General features: G+C 43.6%; 1 protein-coding gene across 3 annotated transcripts in view; it reads left to right on the top strand.

Annotated features, from left to right (window-relative positions):
• The first annotated feature begins 2,271 nt into the window (after nt 1-2,271).
• The window catches only part of EZR (ezrin), a 37,864-nt gene continuing 22,125 nt past the window's right edge, over nt 2,272-18,010 (top strand). Inside the window, exon 1 of one of the 3 annotated variants that reach the window (XM_075087831.1) lies at nt 2,272-2,290. Coding sequence is in view for 1 of the 3 variants with exons in the window: in XM_075087830.1 (XP_074943931.1) it covers nt 3,388-3,399 (12 nt within the window). In the remaining 2 variants the exon portion in view is untranslated. The other 2 variants (XM_075087832.1, XM_075087830.1) reach the window with 2 other exon arrangements.

Consider the following 18,010-nt stretch of genomic DNA (forward strand, 5'->3'; position numbering starts at 1 on the left):
TAACCAAGTTCCATAGATTTTTCATGTGAAAATTCCCCCAGCTTCTACATTTGTGTCTGTTTTTTTTCATATTTGTATTTCTGCCCCAGTTTTGGTAGGGGTTGATTGCTTTGCACCCATTTCATGCCTGCTCCAATGTTTCCTCACCCAAACTCCAAAGCTGATTCAGTCTGTAAGCGTTCACAGATGATGCTTATCAGTATTACACATGGTGCCCAGGCTCTGAAAATTCAATATGCTGACTGTCAGGACACTCTCAGGAAAACCCGAAAACAGAGGGCTTCCATCCCCCTTCTGGTGGAGAGGGGAGCTAGACTGGTTGCACTGCATCTGCAAAGGATGAGTAGGCTTCTGTATAAAAGGGAAGGGGCTGGCATTATATACCATCCTATCCGTTTGCAGGAGAGGTGGGGAGAGAACTATAAAGAGCTCAGGGACCCAGCTATAGAAGGGAGTATATGGTATAAAAGACAGCTTACTACTCCACCTAACTGAATGTTTAATAAGGCACCGTGCTCTGTGGCCAAGGCAGTTTGAAAACGCACCTAACAGAAGGCGAAACCCTGTCCTGAAGAAGAAGGTGAAGGGGCTCTAATGTATGCTCCAAGCTGGCAATCGTTCTGGTTCCTTCTACAGAAGATGATTCTGCCTGTGTAAGCTCAACGTGTTCATGGTGCCTGGTTTTGGGTGGAGCAGTGTTGAGTAAGCTGGTAGTTATGGATACAACTGAGGTATCTACCTTTCCCCATGTATGGCAGGTGGTTGTGGGAGAATGGCATAAGGTTATGTGCTGTGGCAAACAGGAACCTAAAGATTGTATGTTGCCACACGCAATTATTAGTCATCTAAACTCCTTTTGCCTCTAGGTCTGTGTTGTTAGGAAGCAATACTAAGTGTTAAAAAAAAAAGGCGGGGGGGTGGTGGTGTTTAAGATTGGATATATAAGTAACATATGGAAACAAATACTCACCCGACTGATTCAAGACATTGAAGAGACTATGATCTATTAAATGAGCCATCACTCTGACATGGAATTGCTCCAACATGGAGCCCCAGGGTGATGCTCTCTGAGCCGAGGTTCAGCATTGGACAGGAAAGGATTTTGGGGATGGAAATCTCCCAGGATGGAAATGGGCCTCCCATTAGATCTGTACCCTGTTTCTAGGGTATGCAGACACACACACTTGTTTTGGCTTTTCTTTTTCCAGTAACAGACAAAATCTGGATTTTAAGACTAAGGAATGAAAATATCTCATCTATATCCTTTTTCCATACCCCAAAAAATCCATGCATGACTCTTGGGGATCTGAGTGACAGCTGCAAAAGCTGGGTTCTTACAGCACTTCTTACTTGGAACAGTCATTCCTTGTGCTTGGCAGTCTACACAAAACACTGCAATACTCTGGTCTGGTCCATCTTCAGTATCACCCCACTGAATAAGGCATGAATCCCAGCATAAACTTACCATTTACCAGAATAGCATAGAAAGTCTCCTCACAGATCATACTTTGTTAAATTAACCCAATCCAAGTAAATCTCAGCGTAATTGTTCCATCTGAAAACAGAGGCCATATTTGTTTCCCAAAGATGTTTGATCCCACAGCCCTTTTCTTAGAAGCTGTTTAGCTTAGGCTATTTCTTCTCACCTGCTGTTGCAAGCTGCCACCCCCATGGCCTCCTCTAATCCCCAAGGATCCTGCAACAGGAAAAGAATATAACCGTGACTTCTCTCAGACTCAGACTCAGCTTCCCACCCCTTTCTCTCACAGACCTGACACAGTAACAACTCTTATTTTAATGTGGCCCTACCAATTCCTGCCTACTGGACAAGTGATGGAAGACACTATTTGGATCTTCTCTGGTGCAGGAACTGTATTGTTAGGGCTGGATTTTTTGTCACCATCCCTTGATATTTCCCAGGCTCTCTCCCACCCTATATATTTTCCATTTAGTGGGCTGTTACTTGCCTTGGTCTGTGTCTCCCTTTCCTGACCAGACACTGCTTGAAGTGGGGATGTTGCAGACAGCAGCTTGGGTATAGGCTGTGCGATTTCCTTAACCTTACAGCTCAACTACATGCCATTGCCGGCACAGCCGACGAGCCATGTCCTGCAGGCTGTTTCCCATGACTATATAAATACAACATGCTCTTGTGACCAGCCAAGCGAGGAGATGCTGTGGGAGGCCAGCAGCTCCTTGCAGAGCTGGCAGACGCTTTATCTGCAGGAGTGCGTTCACAGATGAGGAGGCAGAAGGAACAAGGAGCAGAGACATCTTTGCATGCCTACAAGTAAGGCTACTTGGATGATCTTTTTTGCTCCTGACGAAATATCAGGGCCCACTGAAGTACACTCTTTTGCTTTCTAGTCTCTGAGCTTAGATGGATTGTCAAACTTTTCTCTCTTGCTGCCATTGCTGAAAGCATGCCGTAACACACAAAGAAGTCCTGTGTTTTCTTAAGTAATCATACCTCCCAGCTTTGGACTTCCAAGAAACAAAGCGACTATTACAGACTAGCAATAGAACGGCAGAAGTGCCAGTGCCCACCGTTACGAGGAACAGTAACTCGCTCCCCGTGCCCGGGGACTCGGCGAGCCCAGGCACAGCAGCCCTCTCTCAGATTCCCCTCCCTCCCTTCCCCCCCTAAGCCGGACACCTTCCCCCAGCCACCCGCCCGTTTGGGAAACGCCGTCCCCGCCACGCCGCGCCGTTGCGGCGGGCCGCACCGGTCGGTGACTCCCCGCTGGGCGCTGCGGGGCCCCCGGCGGCAGCGGCAGGTGCGGGCGTGGCAGCAAAGCTCAGCCCGGCCGCCATGTTGCGGCGGGCGGGGCGCGGCGCTGGGGGTGAGGGTCTCGGCTGGAGGCGGGTCTCAGGTAGGGAGCACAGAGAAGAGGCGAGGCGAGGCGGCCCTGCGGCGGCTCGGCTGCGCTCGGTGGCTCGCCGGGGTGGCGCCGCCGCCCTCGCTCCACCAGCACCTGTTGCCGCGACGGTTCGCAGGCGGCCCCGCCCGTCTCTCACCGCGCAGAGGGGCGGGAGGCTCCGCACCCAGCTCCCTCCTGCACCCCGCGGGGGGGGGGTGGCCGAGTGAGGCCGGCGGGGGTGGCCCGGCGGAGGGTGCCTAGCGGCTGGGCGAGGCTGGTGCCACGCTCGAAAAGCGCCGGGAGGAGGGGCGGGTAATGGCCGGCGGTCGTGAGTCACTGCCGCGGCCCCACCTGCGTACTTAACCGCCGCCGGGCGGCCGGCGCCCCACTCGTGGGCTGTGCTGGCGCTGTGGCCGGGAGCGTCTCCTCCTTCCTCCTCCTCCTCACAGGGCGCTCGGCTCAGACGGGGTAGCCGTTGCATGAACGTTTGTCTTGGGAGTAGGAGAAGCACCAGTAGCGCCTCAAAATGCCGAAGCCGGTAAGTGGGGTGCAGGGGAAGGAAGGCGCTCCCTGGGGCCGCACCGGGGCCCACTCGCGCCGGCGCTGAGGGGCTGCCCGAGCCCCGGCTCCTGGTGGGGTGGTCACCTCCCGGCGCCGCGCCGTGGAGGGGCTGAGCCGGAGCTCTCGCCGCGGCCCGACCCCCTGTGCCGGGACGGGGCTTTGCGCTTCGGATACCCGTAGAGGTTCTCCGTGGTACGAGAAGGGAGCGCTCCAGAAACAAATAACTGGCTAATTTGAGCAGGAGGAATAGTGAGAGCGCCTCGGGTGGGCTGGGGGCGCCTCGGGGCCTCCCCACCGCCGCGGAGAGAGGGGGAAAGGAGCCTGGGGAGCTGCGCTCGGGAGAGATGAAACGGCGCGTTACTCCGCTGTTCGCAGTGCTCCGCTGCTGGAAGCGCGCAGACCTCCCGAGCGACCCCCAGCAGACGAGATTTGATGACACTCCCACGTCACGAGAGATGGCAAAACTGTACTGCCTTCCATTTAGTATTTGCATGGTCTGTGTATTTATCTACAGTTCGGGTATTCCTCTGTAAACATAGGAGAAACTTCCTGTGTCGTGCCCCCAGCCGCCCCCCCCCCGCCTTTGCGATCTAAAAACTAAATGCTAGGGACTCTTCGTGCAGGTCATTATGAAAAACCTGTTTCTTCTCTTTGCATTTTTTATTGTTTTTAATTGAACAAACTTGGCTGTCTTTTTCATCCCTCCTTTTTTTTTCTTGACACCCCTCCCGCCGATTTTCTACAGGGTTATTTTTACTTGTTTTGTTTTAAAATCTGCTCTTCTGCTAGTTAGAAACAACAATTCCCTTGAGGGACTAACTGCCTAATGCAAAGCTTTGAGCAGTCATTGGAGCAGATGCACTTTTGAACTCTGAAGAGCATAATCAGAGCAGATTCTTGTTGCTATCTATTTTCAGTACAGGCAATATTTCTTAAAATGAAGTGTAGTGAAGGACTTACGTTAGTATTAGCTACACTGTGTGAAAATGGAGTAAACAAGCTTATCTTCATGGTAATAAGCAACTGATGTTGTACCACCATAACATTAAACATCTTTTTTTTTTTTTCTTCTCCAAAAAAAAAAGATTACTTATGTTGCAGTTTCTGTAAATCTAACCAAAAAGATGTGCTTGATCCTTTTAGCACCTGCTAAATCTTCAGTCTCCCTGGGTGTATTTCATCAGTAGGAGGTGATATATTACTTCATATTAAAAAATGTATACCAAAAGGACCCTTCTGCAAGTGGGAGAGCAAATACAGAATTTACAAAACGTGGATATAAAAGGTTGTGTATGAACACTCTCTCTCTGCCTTAATAGCCATTTTCTAATTACGGAGTGCTTTCTTGAAATATCCTGGTCAGAATAATCTGCAGTCCTGGTTTAGGACTAAATCATGCTGGAAGCCATGGATAGGTGTGGAAAAACTCCTTAATATCTTTTTAAAAAAAAAAAATTACAGCCGTGTTAATCCTTTTTTACCTGGCGTTGCTATGCTCGTATTCCCTCATAAAAGGTGATTTTTCGTTTGTTTGTTGGCTGACTAGCCAGTGAATAACAAAGGTGGATGGTGTAAACCACCTTCCACTGGGGAAGGACAGTTGCACTCTGATGATTTCAGAGGCATGACCTACTGGCAGGGATATATGGACAAGACTCTGTGTCAATAGTTTGTACAATGTAAGCACTTTTTTAAACTTGCAGTTCAGTAAGGCTAACTGCCACCTTGCTGTGAACAGAAAAGAGGAGTTTTGCAGAGTTTATTCTACTGAAACACACTGTTTGGTCTGATTGCTTCAGACTGAGTCTGGACTTGGATCCTTGCCAACCCAGCTCATTTGGTCTTAATACAGCTAAATAGGATTCCTGTCAGTTTGCAGGGAGCAGGGGGAGAGGGAGAACTAGGCAGAACTGTGCTCAGGATGAACGCTACAGCAGCCTTTGGCATGCGTGAGGAACAATAGCATAAACTCTGGGGACACACAGGGAAGCAGTTTTAGTTTCTGGTGGGTATTTGACATGGGTACTAAATATTTATGACCTGTGCTTGTTTGTGTGTCTTGTCTGCTTGGCATAAGTACATATGATGTTGCTTGGCAGACTTCATGCTGTTGTGGGTTAAGTTTGGCAAACTGGTCCTCAGTTGTCATCTTACCTTCACTTGTAAACAAAAGCAGAATTTTGGCACTGCCCCCCCCGCCCCCTCCAAAATCCACTAAGTTAAACCTTTATAGGAATCTTCTGTTTTAACAAAAATATGCAAGCACACGCAAAGCTCACAGATAGTGTTTGGAATTTATTCTTTAACAATAAAAAAATAGTAAGTCCATTAATGCTGGAATGTTAGTGATTTTGAATTGTAATTGAGTACCAAAGTGAAGTGCTAGAAAGCAAACTGTATTCCATATTCTGTGGTAACATTTGCTAACAATTAGTTGGATCTGATGCATGTCTACAGTGCTTAAAATAAATTTTAGCAACAGTCTGGAAAATAATTCTGAAATAAATATATTTGTTAATACAGGCAAGTGTTAATTTATAACACAGACATTCTGCCATGTGTAACAGTTACAAAGTAACAAAATCTCTCTGAGGTAAGCTATAAATATATAACTTCCTGTACCCGGTGCATAAGGGTTTATGGCTGGGAGTTTATCAACAGTTCAGGTACATAATTTCCATCTAGTCTGTAGAGGGGTTCATTAGGTTTTGCAGGTGGTAAATTATTTTGTAGGAAAATCCAAGAGATGTCATCTTGTCCAAATCTTGCTGTGTTATCTGAAAGCAAGTGAAATTCTAAATAAACTTATTTGCTCAGCCTTGCATATCTCCATTACTGGAGTGTCTGTGTGTTCTCTGCGTTTTTCCTAGATGCACATTACTAGTTTTTCTTTTTGACTCATTGAATGGATGGTGTTTTACCTGAATTATATCCTTGTGCAAAACAAACTAATAAATTGTGGCTAGAACAGCATGGCTGTGGGCTAATGAACATTGCTTACAGAAGGAGAAGGAAACATGATCTCGTTTCTACGGACCTGTTAATTTGATCTGCCCTACCAGCATTCTCTGTTACTTTATCGAAGGTGGATTTTTTTTGTTTTGGGGAGAAAGCTTAAATCTTCACAACAAATGAAGTCAGCCTTTTCTTAGAGCATTTGATGTAGTGTCACACAAGAACTTCTAATACTTGTGTGCATGTATATAAAACTGTGTAAAGAGGATGGCAGTAAATGCAGTCTAACTGCTTCTGGTGCTAAAGAGAAAATACAAGTGAATAATATCAAGCAGCACCATTTTTTATTACCTTTACTAATAGCCTGTGGTCTGAAAGCTGAGCATACTAATGAAATCTGCTAATGCTGTGCTGTTGTGGGGGAGGTATTATTGATGCAGATGGCTGCCATGTAAAGGGGATTGAAGGATTGGGGCAATAAGGTCCTGTTGCAATAGTTAAACTTGGGGCTGAGGGAAGAATATCCCTCACTATGTATGATAGAAGCATATGGATTAAGCAGTAGTAAGATGACTCTTGCTGTCCATATTGCCTGCAATGCATAGGGTTTCTCTAACAGAAAGCATTAGTAGAAAGTGCTAGTGAGACCTTTCCTTGAATAGAGGTTGCACTTATCTGTGTCCAGAAGAGACAAATTTGAAGCAGAACCTAGAGAAGGGTTTTGGGATGACTAGAGGCAGAAAGCCACCCCATGTTAAGGGAGTGCCTGGCTAGTTTAGCCTGGTAGAATTAAACAAGTAACCTCTTCATTCACCTGTATAAAATGTAAGGGGTCTAAGTGCCAAAGGGGAGGAAGAACTGCTTTTACCAGAACTTGTGGTTTAAAAAAAAAATTCTCAACCTGAGAGCAGTTAAGTGTGTGTGGTGTTTTTTTTGTGGGTGGGGTTCTCCCCCACCACCTTGTTGGTCTTATTAGGAGGCTATTCCAATCCCTAACATGCCTTAAAATAAAGTTTGAGAAGGACACAATTTAATGCTGCTGCCTGTAGGAGTGAGGAACTGGAACTGATGACTCAAAAGGTTTTTCCCAGCCCTGTGTTGTTAATAATCTGCTAGTGTGTGCTAAGCATTAAGTGGTTAGACAAGTCCTCTATACCTGTGTGGTGCTGAATATACATGAATTCTCCAAGAAGAACTGGAAGACAGCATGCAAATCTTCTGCCAAACCTTTAGCTGTCTGTGAACAGACTATGGCATTAAAATTCGACAAGTTTATGATTAGCCAGACCAAAGAGCTACAAATGTAGTGACAGGAATTTATTCTAAATACAAATAACAATTATTATTTAATAATTATTAATTTATAATTAAATTATATAATAAAAATTGTTTCCAGATCTACCCAATGTATTCTTGACTGTATATCTCCTAACTACACATAGCAGTTTTATCTTAGAGTTCTTCACAGCAGATTGCTGTAACTGGACTGAAATAAAAATATTTTTTCATATCCTTAAGTGCTCATAATTAGTTAAAATACTCTTAGCTTATGGGTAGCTATAGATTTAGTCAGGAGTAAAATCTTATCCTTTCCTTGTAAGCGCCAATTCCAGTATATCAGATGGTACGGTGTACTTGATACCAGGAGGTGTATACCGTGGTGCAAAATGGAAATGTAAGGATGCTTTCATTTGCCAAATGTGAGGGCTCCTGCTCATAGCTGCAAAAGAAAGGTGGAGGTTTCTATTAATAGTAAATTTAGGGAGTTGTTCACAGATGACTAAAGTTATAAGAGAATGAGCTCACAGTTGTGCCAAAAACCTGAATTACTCCATGAGCTGAGTAAACATTTCTGAGGGCAGTTTGTTCTGGGATGTTCGTTGCTGCAGAGAAATCAAGGGTGTTAACTGTTATGCTAGTCACTACTTAAAGAATTTCTTAGCCTTCTTAAAGGGCAGAGGAGGGGAGATAAGCCTTCCTGTTCTTCTCCCTTCCCCCGCCCACATGAATGTCTTCCTCTGTCCACGAAAAAAAAAAAGCAGCTGCGGTATGTCAGGACTTTTTGAGAATAAGACTTCTTGATGACCAGTGAAGATTCCCGTGTCAGTGTTGTTCTTGTTTGGTACTCTGTGTCCAAAGAGCTTTAGGCACGCTGTAAATCTCATAATCACTCAGTTGACCTTGAAGGAAGGCAATGCTGCCTAGGATCACTGCGCTGCATGCTGCGTTAAGTAATGTATTTTAGCTGTGTTGTGTGCTTACTTTGAAGCCTGGTTTCAGCATTAGATAACATGAGTTGAGAAGTACAGCTCTTTGCAGAAGCAACTGAAGTCTCTGGCTTTTACTGAGCAGTGTATGGGATCCTTTCCCCTAGGAAAGGGAGAAAATTGTTGATATGTTTGGCTGGAAACAAGGTGTAGCTCAGTGTAACAGCTAACCATATTGCCTCTATATTGCTCATCTGTTCAGATCCAGATTTTGTTTTTCTTTTTAGTTCTTTCTTCATAGTGGGGAAAAATCACCTGCCTTCACTGCATCTGCTCTCATCTTTGAGAGGGTGTGAGTAGCAGCCATGTGCTCAGCTGGGACTGATGAGCACCTGGTACTATCAGCTGTCAATTAAAATAAAAATCCTGAGTCTAAGAATTAAAATGCAGGACTCTTATCTTCTAATTGAGTAAGGAAGAGAAACTGTTGCTTGGTGACCAAGGACTTGTATTTGGCTCCCTGCCATGTAGGCTCAATGGAAGAGGTGCTGACACCCCTATACAAGGTTTGTAGCCTTCTGCTAGCTTTGAGAAGGGAGTATGGAATTGCCCTGTTTTGAGAGTTATTGTGTGCTTGCTCGTGAAAGTGGGAGGGAGAAGCTCTAGCTATTGTCTAATACATCACTGTCACCATCTCTTCCTCTCTTGATTTTGTATGAAAATGTCCGTGTTTGCTGTGGTTGTTCAGACCTCACTGTGGAATGTGTGTGAGAGGGGCTCCTCTGGGGATGCAAGTGGATGGACATCCAGTTGATGAATCTTGAGCAGGCTTATGAAATGGGTCTAGAGCTGCTCAGCTGTGCCAAGAGACCACTGTTCTGCAGATGTAGAGAGCAGATCTGTGCGCTGCCTGCTACCCGAAGAAGTAGAGATTAAAGAATCTCACATTTGTATCAAGGTGCCTGAATTTAGCCTGGACAGCCCAGCAGAGGACTTCAAAATCTGTACTGTAGGATCTGGGCTTGAGAGTTCTTTGTGGGAGCTAGAGTTATTCTTTAACACCTAGCTGAATACACTTTAATTGTGAAAGCTTAGCTTGCTTAACTTTTTGTCTTTGTAGAGATTAGTGATTAGAAAAAGTTCCTGGTGCACAAAGTATGTGGTGTGAGTTGATTTGCATAATTGATACTCGGTGATCTCAGTGTGGGAGAGAATAGCTTTCCCCTTTAAGAACTGACACAGCTGTGCAGCCAAACTTTTGAAAGTTACCTTTTCTGCCCCCATTGTGCTCTGGATACACTTTGGGAATCACTGGTGCATGATTGTTTGCCATCACACATCTATAGTGGAAGGCCTGTGAAGAGTTTCTTCTCAGAAGCCCTCAAGCTCGTTTAGGGGTCAGGAAGGGGTATTTTGCTGATCCTTCCAATCAATTTGCCTGTATGATCTCAAGAGCAATCTCTTTCTGCTTAGGTGACATTCCAGACTGGCAATGACCTACCTTTATCTGGGAGCAAATAGTACCTGTTGCATACTGTTTGCAGTACCTTATTGGGAAGTGTAAGCACTGCAGTGTAATGGATGTAGCCCAGGTTATCAAGCTATCAGAGGTGATCACATCACATATTCCCACTCATAAATTTCACAAATGCCATGCGGTATGTTCCACTGAAGTCCATGAGGTAGAATGAAAGAGCCTGATTATGGGACAGGTAAAACAGAAGGATGGCCTATCAAATCAATAAATCCCTCTTTGAGAAATGGTTTAATATCTAGGATGCAGAATGAACATACATCATTACTGGGCCTTGTGTGACTTGTTACACCACTATTTCTTCTAAAGTAAATGGAGTTCATGTTCCTTCTCTGCTTTGACTTCTATAAGAACGTGGCTGGCATTGCTAGGCCAGGCAGGAAACCCCTGTAGTCCATATACTATTAGACTGATGTGCGCCAAAAGCTGATGCCTGATGAAGAGTATTTCAAAGATATGCACCATTGCTTTCCTCTGAGCTGCTGAGGTGTCTGAGGCTGAAAGTTCCTATATAATGAGTTACTGAACGGATTTCTGTGAACTTGTCTAGTCTCCCCTTGAAACCATTTTAACTCCAGCATCCACAGTAAGCTTTAACAAAAGCTGTCCTAGATAACCTTCACATTGTTTGGAAAGTTATCTACAAAACTCCTTGCTACAGCACTATTTGAAAAACTTTTTTCTTATTCAGAATGTTGATGCTCTGTAGTTATTCTGTTGGTAGAGCAATGAATATGTGGTCCTTGTCCACCCGGTTCATGTAACTCATGAATTTATATGCCTCAGTTAATTTTCTTCCAAACTGAGAAAGTCCCAACCAGCTTAGCTGATCCCTCCATGGAGGTTATTCCATGCTTTTGAACATCCTTCAGCTTCTTCCAGTTCACATCTGATGAAAATACTGCTTTTCATCCTGCAGTCTCTCTCTCTGGGAAGAGGATAGTTGTTGAGAACATTTCTCCAACAGTTGGTTCTTGGTCCCCTTAAACTCTCAGGGCATAATCCTGTAAGAGAGTAAGTCATAGACTCTCTGTGTGTTCACAAGGCCCATCCTGCTCAAGTATAATGTGCCGTTCTTCCACCTCAGAAGAAAAATCATTGTACCTTGTGCTGGTACTGTTCATACAGGGTCTATCGAAAGTGCTGGGAGCTGTGTGCCGACAGGCTGTGTTGTTGCCAGGTGAGTATCTGTCAAACTTTTGACTCTTCGTAATGGCTCTGGGTTTTCCATGCACATTACTCTCTATAACATATGCCTCTGCATAAGCATTGGAATAAAAGGAACCAGTATTGGTGCTCAGGTTTGGGGGAAGCTCTGGGGCTATTATAGCTTTTATTTAGATTATTCATGCCTTCAGACCCTGGTCCTGTTATTTGCAACTTGGTATGGTGAAGTTCAGCTTTTGCATAAATTTTTGCGTGCCTGTTGTTGCCAAATGAAAAAGCCAAGGAACGGTACAAAGTGGTGTTTGTGTTCTGGATCAAGACTATAAAGTACTCAGGGTTTGGGGTTTTTTATTTTCCCTTGCAGGGATTGTGGAAGGATCATATTACTTCATGTAGCTGACTTGCATAAATATTAGAGATGCTAAATTGTTTTAAAGACTCTAAAATTATAATAAAACGTGAGATTTTAAACCTCTATATTATATGCACTTGGCCCATGCTGATGTTTCTGATGGAAGACCACAAAAGGTGGTCTGAATTATTCTGGACTCTGAGTGCCTTCTTGAGATAAAGCTTATTTGAGGATTGGTTGTGGGGCTTTTTTTAAACTTCATGTGTAAAGCCTTAGTCTCACAACTACATTACATTTAATTAGATGCAACAGCTGCCATGATAAAACAGGCTGTGTATGAAGGAGTTTGATCCAGCGGCCTGTAGCCTACCTCTATATTTATCCTTTAGGTACAAAGGACCTATTGTTGCTGCAGTCAGTGTTCCTAACATCCATTGAGGGCAAATGGCTCATCCAAGCAGTGGTGCTGTGTTGAGACTGCTGTCACTGGCTGTGTGTTCCTTCTTTGAAGACCAGACTGCTGCTTGTACGCAGATATTTTGACAATGCTAATAGACTATTCTACAGCATCAGTCTTTAAAGTGAATAAGCACAACCATAAACCCTCCTGCCACTTCTTAGCCTTGTTTGTGTTCAGAATCAACCATTCCTGCAGCCCTCAGAGAAAGTAAAAGCAAGTGTTTCGCATGAAAAACATCTAGGCTCCCTAAGTGTACCGGGCTTTGTTTAAGGGCAATAGCCTGTGGCCTTTCAGGCTTAAGTTGCATTGCTTTACGGCTTGTCAGAACCTAGGGCTGTCCCTAGGTAAGTTTTGATTTAAAAAAATATGAATTTTAAAATTTTAAAAGGCCTCTGTCTCTCAGTTTTTCGACTTCTTCAGAACTCGAGACAGAACAATGTAGTTTGCTTTTTAGGAAAGAGTTGGGGGAAACTTTGTTGGGTGGAGAAAGATATCCTCCCCCCCTGCCCCAGGAAGAGTACTGGATTGGCTTCACTGTTTCTGAGCCAACCAGAGGTAGAGAATGCCGGAAGCCTGGCTGAGGTCTAGTCATTTGGGAACCAGGGCCATCAGAGATGCAGGGTCACACGTGCTTGCCAAACCTGCATGAAATCTTCATGATCTTTTGGCATGCAGAGTGTTACTGCTTCACCTAAGATAAAAGACTGAATTAAAGCTATGGCTGCTTCTTAGCTTTTTGTGCAGATGCCTGCTATGCAGTTGTTATATGCTGAAAGAAGATATATCAGGCTTTGGTTAAGGAAACTGAGGTAGGCATGTAATTTAGTATGGCATCTTCTTCTGCACAAATAAACTAAAAAAGTTTGAATTTATGTTCTAGGATTATCTTCATGATTAATTATAAGGAAGGTTTCATGCTATCTCACAAAGAGTCAAGTGACCTGGCTGCAAAACCAAACTCAGTGGGTTGGCTTTCTTGTGATCTGCTTGTGTGTGCTATCGGCGAGGGGAAAGTTTGTTCTGACAATTCAACCTGCTTTGCTAAAACTGGAATTTCTGGATGATTCCTCAGATCTGGGTATTCAAGGTTCTCCTGCCCATATGAATGCGCGCACACGCACGCACGCGTGCACACACTACTTCATCCAAAAGAGTCTCTAGCTTTCAGATTTCACTTCAAAATTATTCTTGGCTTCCCCTCAAACTACTTTTCTCTCTTCAGAAAAACTTCCACAGAAGTTGTTATAAGGCTTTTTCACCTTACACAGAAGCATCAAATACCTGGGCTCCTATTGCCTTGAGTAAACTGAAGAAATTTCAGTTAAATATAGCTGATATACTTATTGCTCCTAAAATGCTGAGGATTACTACCCAAAAATATGGTTGTATAAGCTGTTGCATTAAAGTTGACTAATAGTAAAGGCTAACAACTGTGCTGGACAATTTTAAAGTAACTACTAGCTTTCTAGATTATTATATACAACTGTATTTACCCTCAATGGTATTTGCCCCTCTCTCATGAGAAGGTGAGCAAGGTTTTAAGGAACAAAGACCAGCCTATTCAACTTTAATTTTACCCGTTGCAAATGCAGCAGTACCTAATTCTGCTTCATAGACTCCCAGTGGAATGTGACTTAATGTTCCCATTTATTTGCAATGAGGAAGCAATGTTTAACACAATGAGATCTGAAATGGAACACGTCCTTCATTTTGCCATCGGGTCTTTTTGATTTGACACGGTATGCTGAGAAACTGGGTCGGTTAAATCAGTGCAGTGAGCTTGCCTTCTCAGTCAAGTGGATGCCAATGAGGCTGTCGCCCTCTTCATGTTTTGTGAACTGATGAAGCTGTTTTCTCCCTTGTTAGAAAACTGCATGCTCTGCAGTGTGGAAGGAAACGCTCAGGACTGTTTTGCTGTGCTGCCACTGCCCTCTCTGAAATGCTAAGTGTTGGGCAGGTAGTGCAGAAAGGGTTCTGGCACGGGAGCAGGGGATGAGTGCGTGGATCATACTGAAAGGCTTTCTTCAGTGTTGTGCTGTACATCTCCTTTCTACTCTCATAGGAATCAGATTCTTCTTCCCACAGAAGAGAAATTGCAGGTTTGTCATTTGCCTTCTCATTTTAGCTTCTTGGACATGCTTTAAGTTATAAAAGTGTAGCACTGGGGAGGACTTGAACCTATGTTGTCTGAAGGCTGCGTGGAAGTGGTTGTACAGTATCCCAATATCTTACCACTCCAGCAATTATTGTTTCTTTTCCTGTTACCCAGCCTGCAGAATAAGAGGGTTTTTTGTGTTTTCCTCCTTGTGGGTTTCTCTATAAACTGTCTTCTCTAGAAATACTTCATGTTTCAGACAACTGCCATTTGGAAGAGCTTAGGGCCATGCTAACAAATCAACTCCAGTTTGAAACAAAACAAAACAAAAAAACTTCAAAACCAGCAACCAACCCAAAAAAGCCTGGCCTGTAGTTTAGTGCAGACTTTTCTTCATTAACTTGTTCTCTTCCAAAAGAAGCATTCAAATTTGGGTGACTACATTCCAGATGGCAAGTCATCAGGCAAGCAGAATAGTCACCTTCTGTAATGCATCTGGTGACAACTATGCTCAAGATTGTAATTTTTCCTTCTATGCAATAGCATCACACCAGGAAGTGTGGTATTTTTCTGGGGGTTTTAATAGACCACATCCTTGTCTGTATCCTTCTGTAGCCTATTGTTTGCAAGCCTGTAATCTGTTCATCTCTTTGTCTGCCTCTTGTCCATTCTCACCTCTCCAAGTGTAACATCTGTAACTATTTATTAGACCTACCAAGATACTTGAATTCTAGCCCTGTCTTCGTAAAGAGGGTTTGGGTTTTTTTTAGTTATTGACTGGGTGCTGTTTGTGGCCTTCTAAGTGTGCTCTGCCTTTCAGGGACCGTGAGATTACTTAACTGCATTTTCTTACATCTTCCACCTTGCCACACACATCCCACTTTCAAGGTGTTGGCCTGCTATGAAAAGGTCAGAATATATGTCCCTACTGTCACTCTATCACAATGAAGATGCTGAGTGCCACTGGGAAGGGAGTGGATAGAAATGATCATTGGCTTGGTATTCATGACCTTGTCTCCTGCTTTGACAGAAGCTATGGAGAATTTATGTGCACAGCTTGTCACTCAGTTGTAATTTCACATGGCTCAGATTTGTTGTATACCTAGTCTATGTCATATGGGACCACATCAAATACGTTACTAGACGAGGTCTGGTCCATCAGGCAGGTTATGTCAGAGAAGAAACACAACTGGTTGCAAATGCTGTGTTCTTGACATGGAATATCTCAAGTTGGAAGGGACCCATAAGGATCATCGAGTTCAACTCCCTGTTCCTTGCCGGACTACCTAAAACTAAACAACGTGGCTAGGATGTACGTGTTAGTGTTTATAAGTGCTAAAGAATAATATAACATATTGAACTAATATCTCCAGTTTCTTGGGTTATTTAAGCTACTTACCCTCCCAGAGTTGTCCTCTCCCTTCCACAGTCTCCTCGCAGAACCATTAGCTGTTTACTTCAGTAAATTGCAGGAGACTGAGAAACGCAGACACTGAAGTGTTAGCAGGTCAGCTCTGCGCTCTGGAGCCTCTAGGGTTTTTTCCCTAATCAAAGTTGAAAATTTTCCCAAAATGGTTTCCAGAAGCTGAGACTACACTTACTCCATCAGGTAGCACAATATCTTTCTTTTTTTTGAGCCTGGAACCAATGAACACTAACACATGGAAGGTGGAAGAATAGAGCGCAGTATGCTGCTGTATGAAATTACTTTTCGTATTACCCGATACCTGATCACTACACTTGTGTATGAACAGGTCTGGTTGCTAAGGTTGAAATGAAACTACTTTGTCCGCACAGATGCATTGGAACTCTGGGCAAAAATTATTTCAATAGTAGTTTTTGCTTGTGTGATGGAAGAGTAGGCCTGCAGAAGCGAGGATGCAGCTTTCTTAATAGTCTTCTCAGTACTACTGTTTTTTCTTATTTCCTGTTAAGACTGCCGTATTCCTTCAGCACGAGCATGTCCATGTGCTATATGGTCAGTTTCCGTATGTGCAAGAAACTTTACCAGGCCTGCGTGCTGTTTTTCACAGTATGTGCTGTGCAGGTGCAGCACTTCAAATAACCCTTATCCCCTCTGTGCTATGTGGTTGACCTGCTTACGTGTACTAGCTACTTGCTTGGGATTTCCAGACACCAAGTGACTGAAGAAAGAAGGCATGCCTATCTAGGTTTCTCCACTATCATAGCACTAATTGTCACGACTTGGAAAGATACTTCACTAGCATTTGCACTTGTAAACCTGCTATTTAAGAGACCCTGGTCTTTATCCCTCCTTGGAAAGAGGAAGAAAACATTCCTGAGCATTGTCTCGAGGCATTTAGGGTTGCATAATGGTAATGATATGACACGTTAAGTACTGGTTTGTCTTGTATAGATGGGTAAAAGTTGGTATTTACTGCCCTTTATCTTATGGATTTGCTAGAAATAAATTGTAAGGTATTTTAAATGACTTGTGCAACTTCGTGGTTTCACTGAACTATTTTATTATGCAAGTGAACCTAAGGCGCATTGGATTTCATGCATCAGGATACAAAATATCCATGATAGCTTACTACTGTGAGGGCTGTGAGCTTTTTCCTGTTCCACCTGATGTTTTACAGTGGGGCAGTTAAATATCAGGAGGTGGATGGTCAACTTCAAAGATACCATGATGCCTGCAACCAGGGACGGATTCTGGACCAACAAGTCGTAGCTCAAGATTCAGACTTTACAAAAAATATTACCTGTGCATGCAGTGTCCAACACACCTGGTAACTGTGTCTATGAGAGGGAGACACTGGAGAGGCAGTCATCTTCAGTTTGTGTCTAGGTCTTGAATCTTACACAGAGAAGATGAGCTGGCTGGCAGTGTAATGCCTCCTTAAGAGATAATGTTTTCTGAATGCTTTTCAAATGGCACTTTAATTTTCCAAGTTAGACAGTGGGTGGTGCACAGTCTCTGAAAGGCTGCAGTGTCCCATGGATTGACCTACTGACTTAGCATTAGAAGAGTCTTAGCAAAAAAAAAAAAAGGTAATAATAAATGCATAACTCAAGGGCACTGCTAAAGCAAGGAAGATCCCCATTCTAACTACTGAAACTTCTAGTACAAGAACTTCCCATAGTGTTATGCTTATTTAAACTATATTGTGCAGGTCTCTCCAGTTCCATCTTTCATTTTACTTCTGCTTTCCTGTCACAGTCGGAAAGGTAGGCAACATGTTACAGTCCAACCTCAACAGTCTGAAGTCATGGAATTAGTGTTCAGTCATTCAGTTTAGTAAGGTTCTGTTTCTTATAATTCATGGAGCTTTTATTCCTTTTAATGCAAATGGAATTGCCTTTTCAACAGCATGTTCTTCCCTTCTGGATCAAATTTGTGAGCAATTTTATGGACCCTAAGACAGGGGAAGATGAAAATCTCGTGTTCTGTAATGTTTTTGTACACACAAGCAAACTTTCTAAGGCCCTATTTGTCATTAATTTTAAGTACGTTAGTCTCAGACGTAGAAGTATAATCATAAAGTGTTATGGCATCAGCCTTTTGAGAAGGAAGTTAGATCTTAACTGTCTAGGATTTTTAGCATGCTATGAGCATTTTAAAACTCTTACTTCATGTATAACAGCCATGTGCTCTATTCCCCCTTCCAAGCACCTGTGTTCTGAAACAATTAAAAACTACTTTCTTTTTGGTTATGGCTTCCATTTTGTCCTGGGATACTGCCAGGATTTGGTAGGGATCTTACAAATGGCCTGCCTTGCCTACATAGGGTAATCAGGACTTCACTGGTGAAAGTTGTCTTAACTGCATCTTGCTCTTTTTGTTGCTGGTAGAA

Source organism: Phalacrocorax aristotelis, chromosome 3 (assembly GCF_949628215.1).
Source record: "Phalacrocorax aristotelis chromosome 3, bGulAri2.1, whole genome shotgun sequence".
Lineage (NCBI taxonomy): Eukaryota > Metazoa > Chordata > Aves > Suliformes > Phalacrocoracidae > Phalacrocorax > Phalacrocorax aristotelis.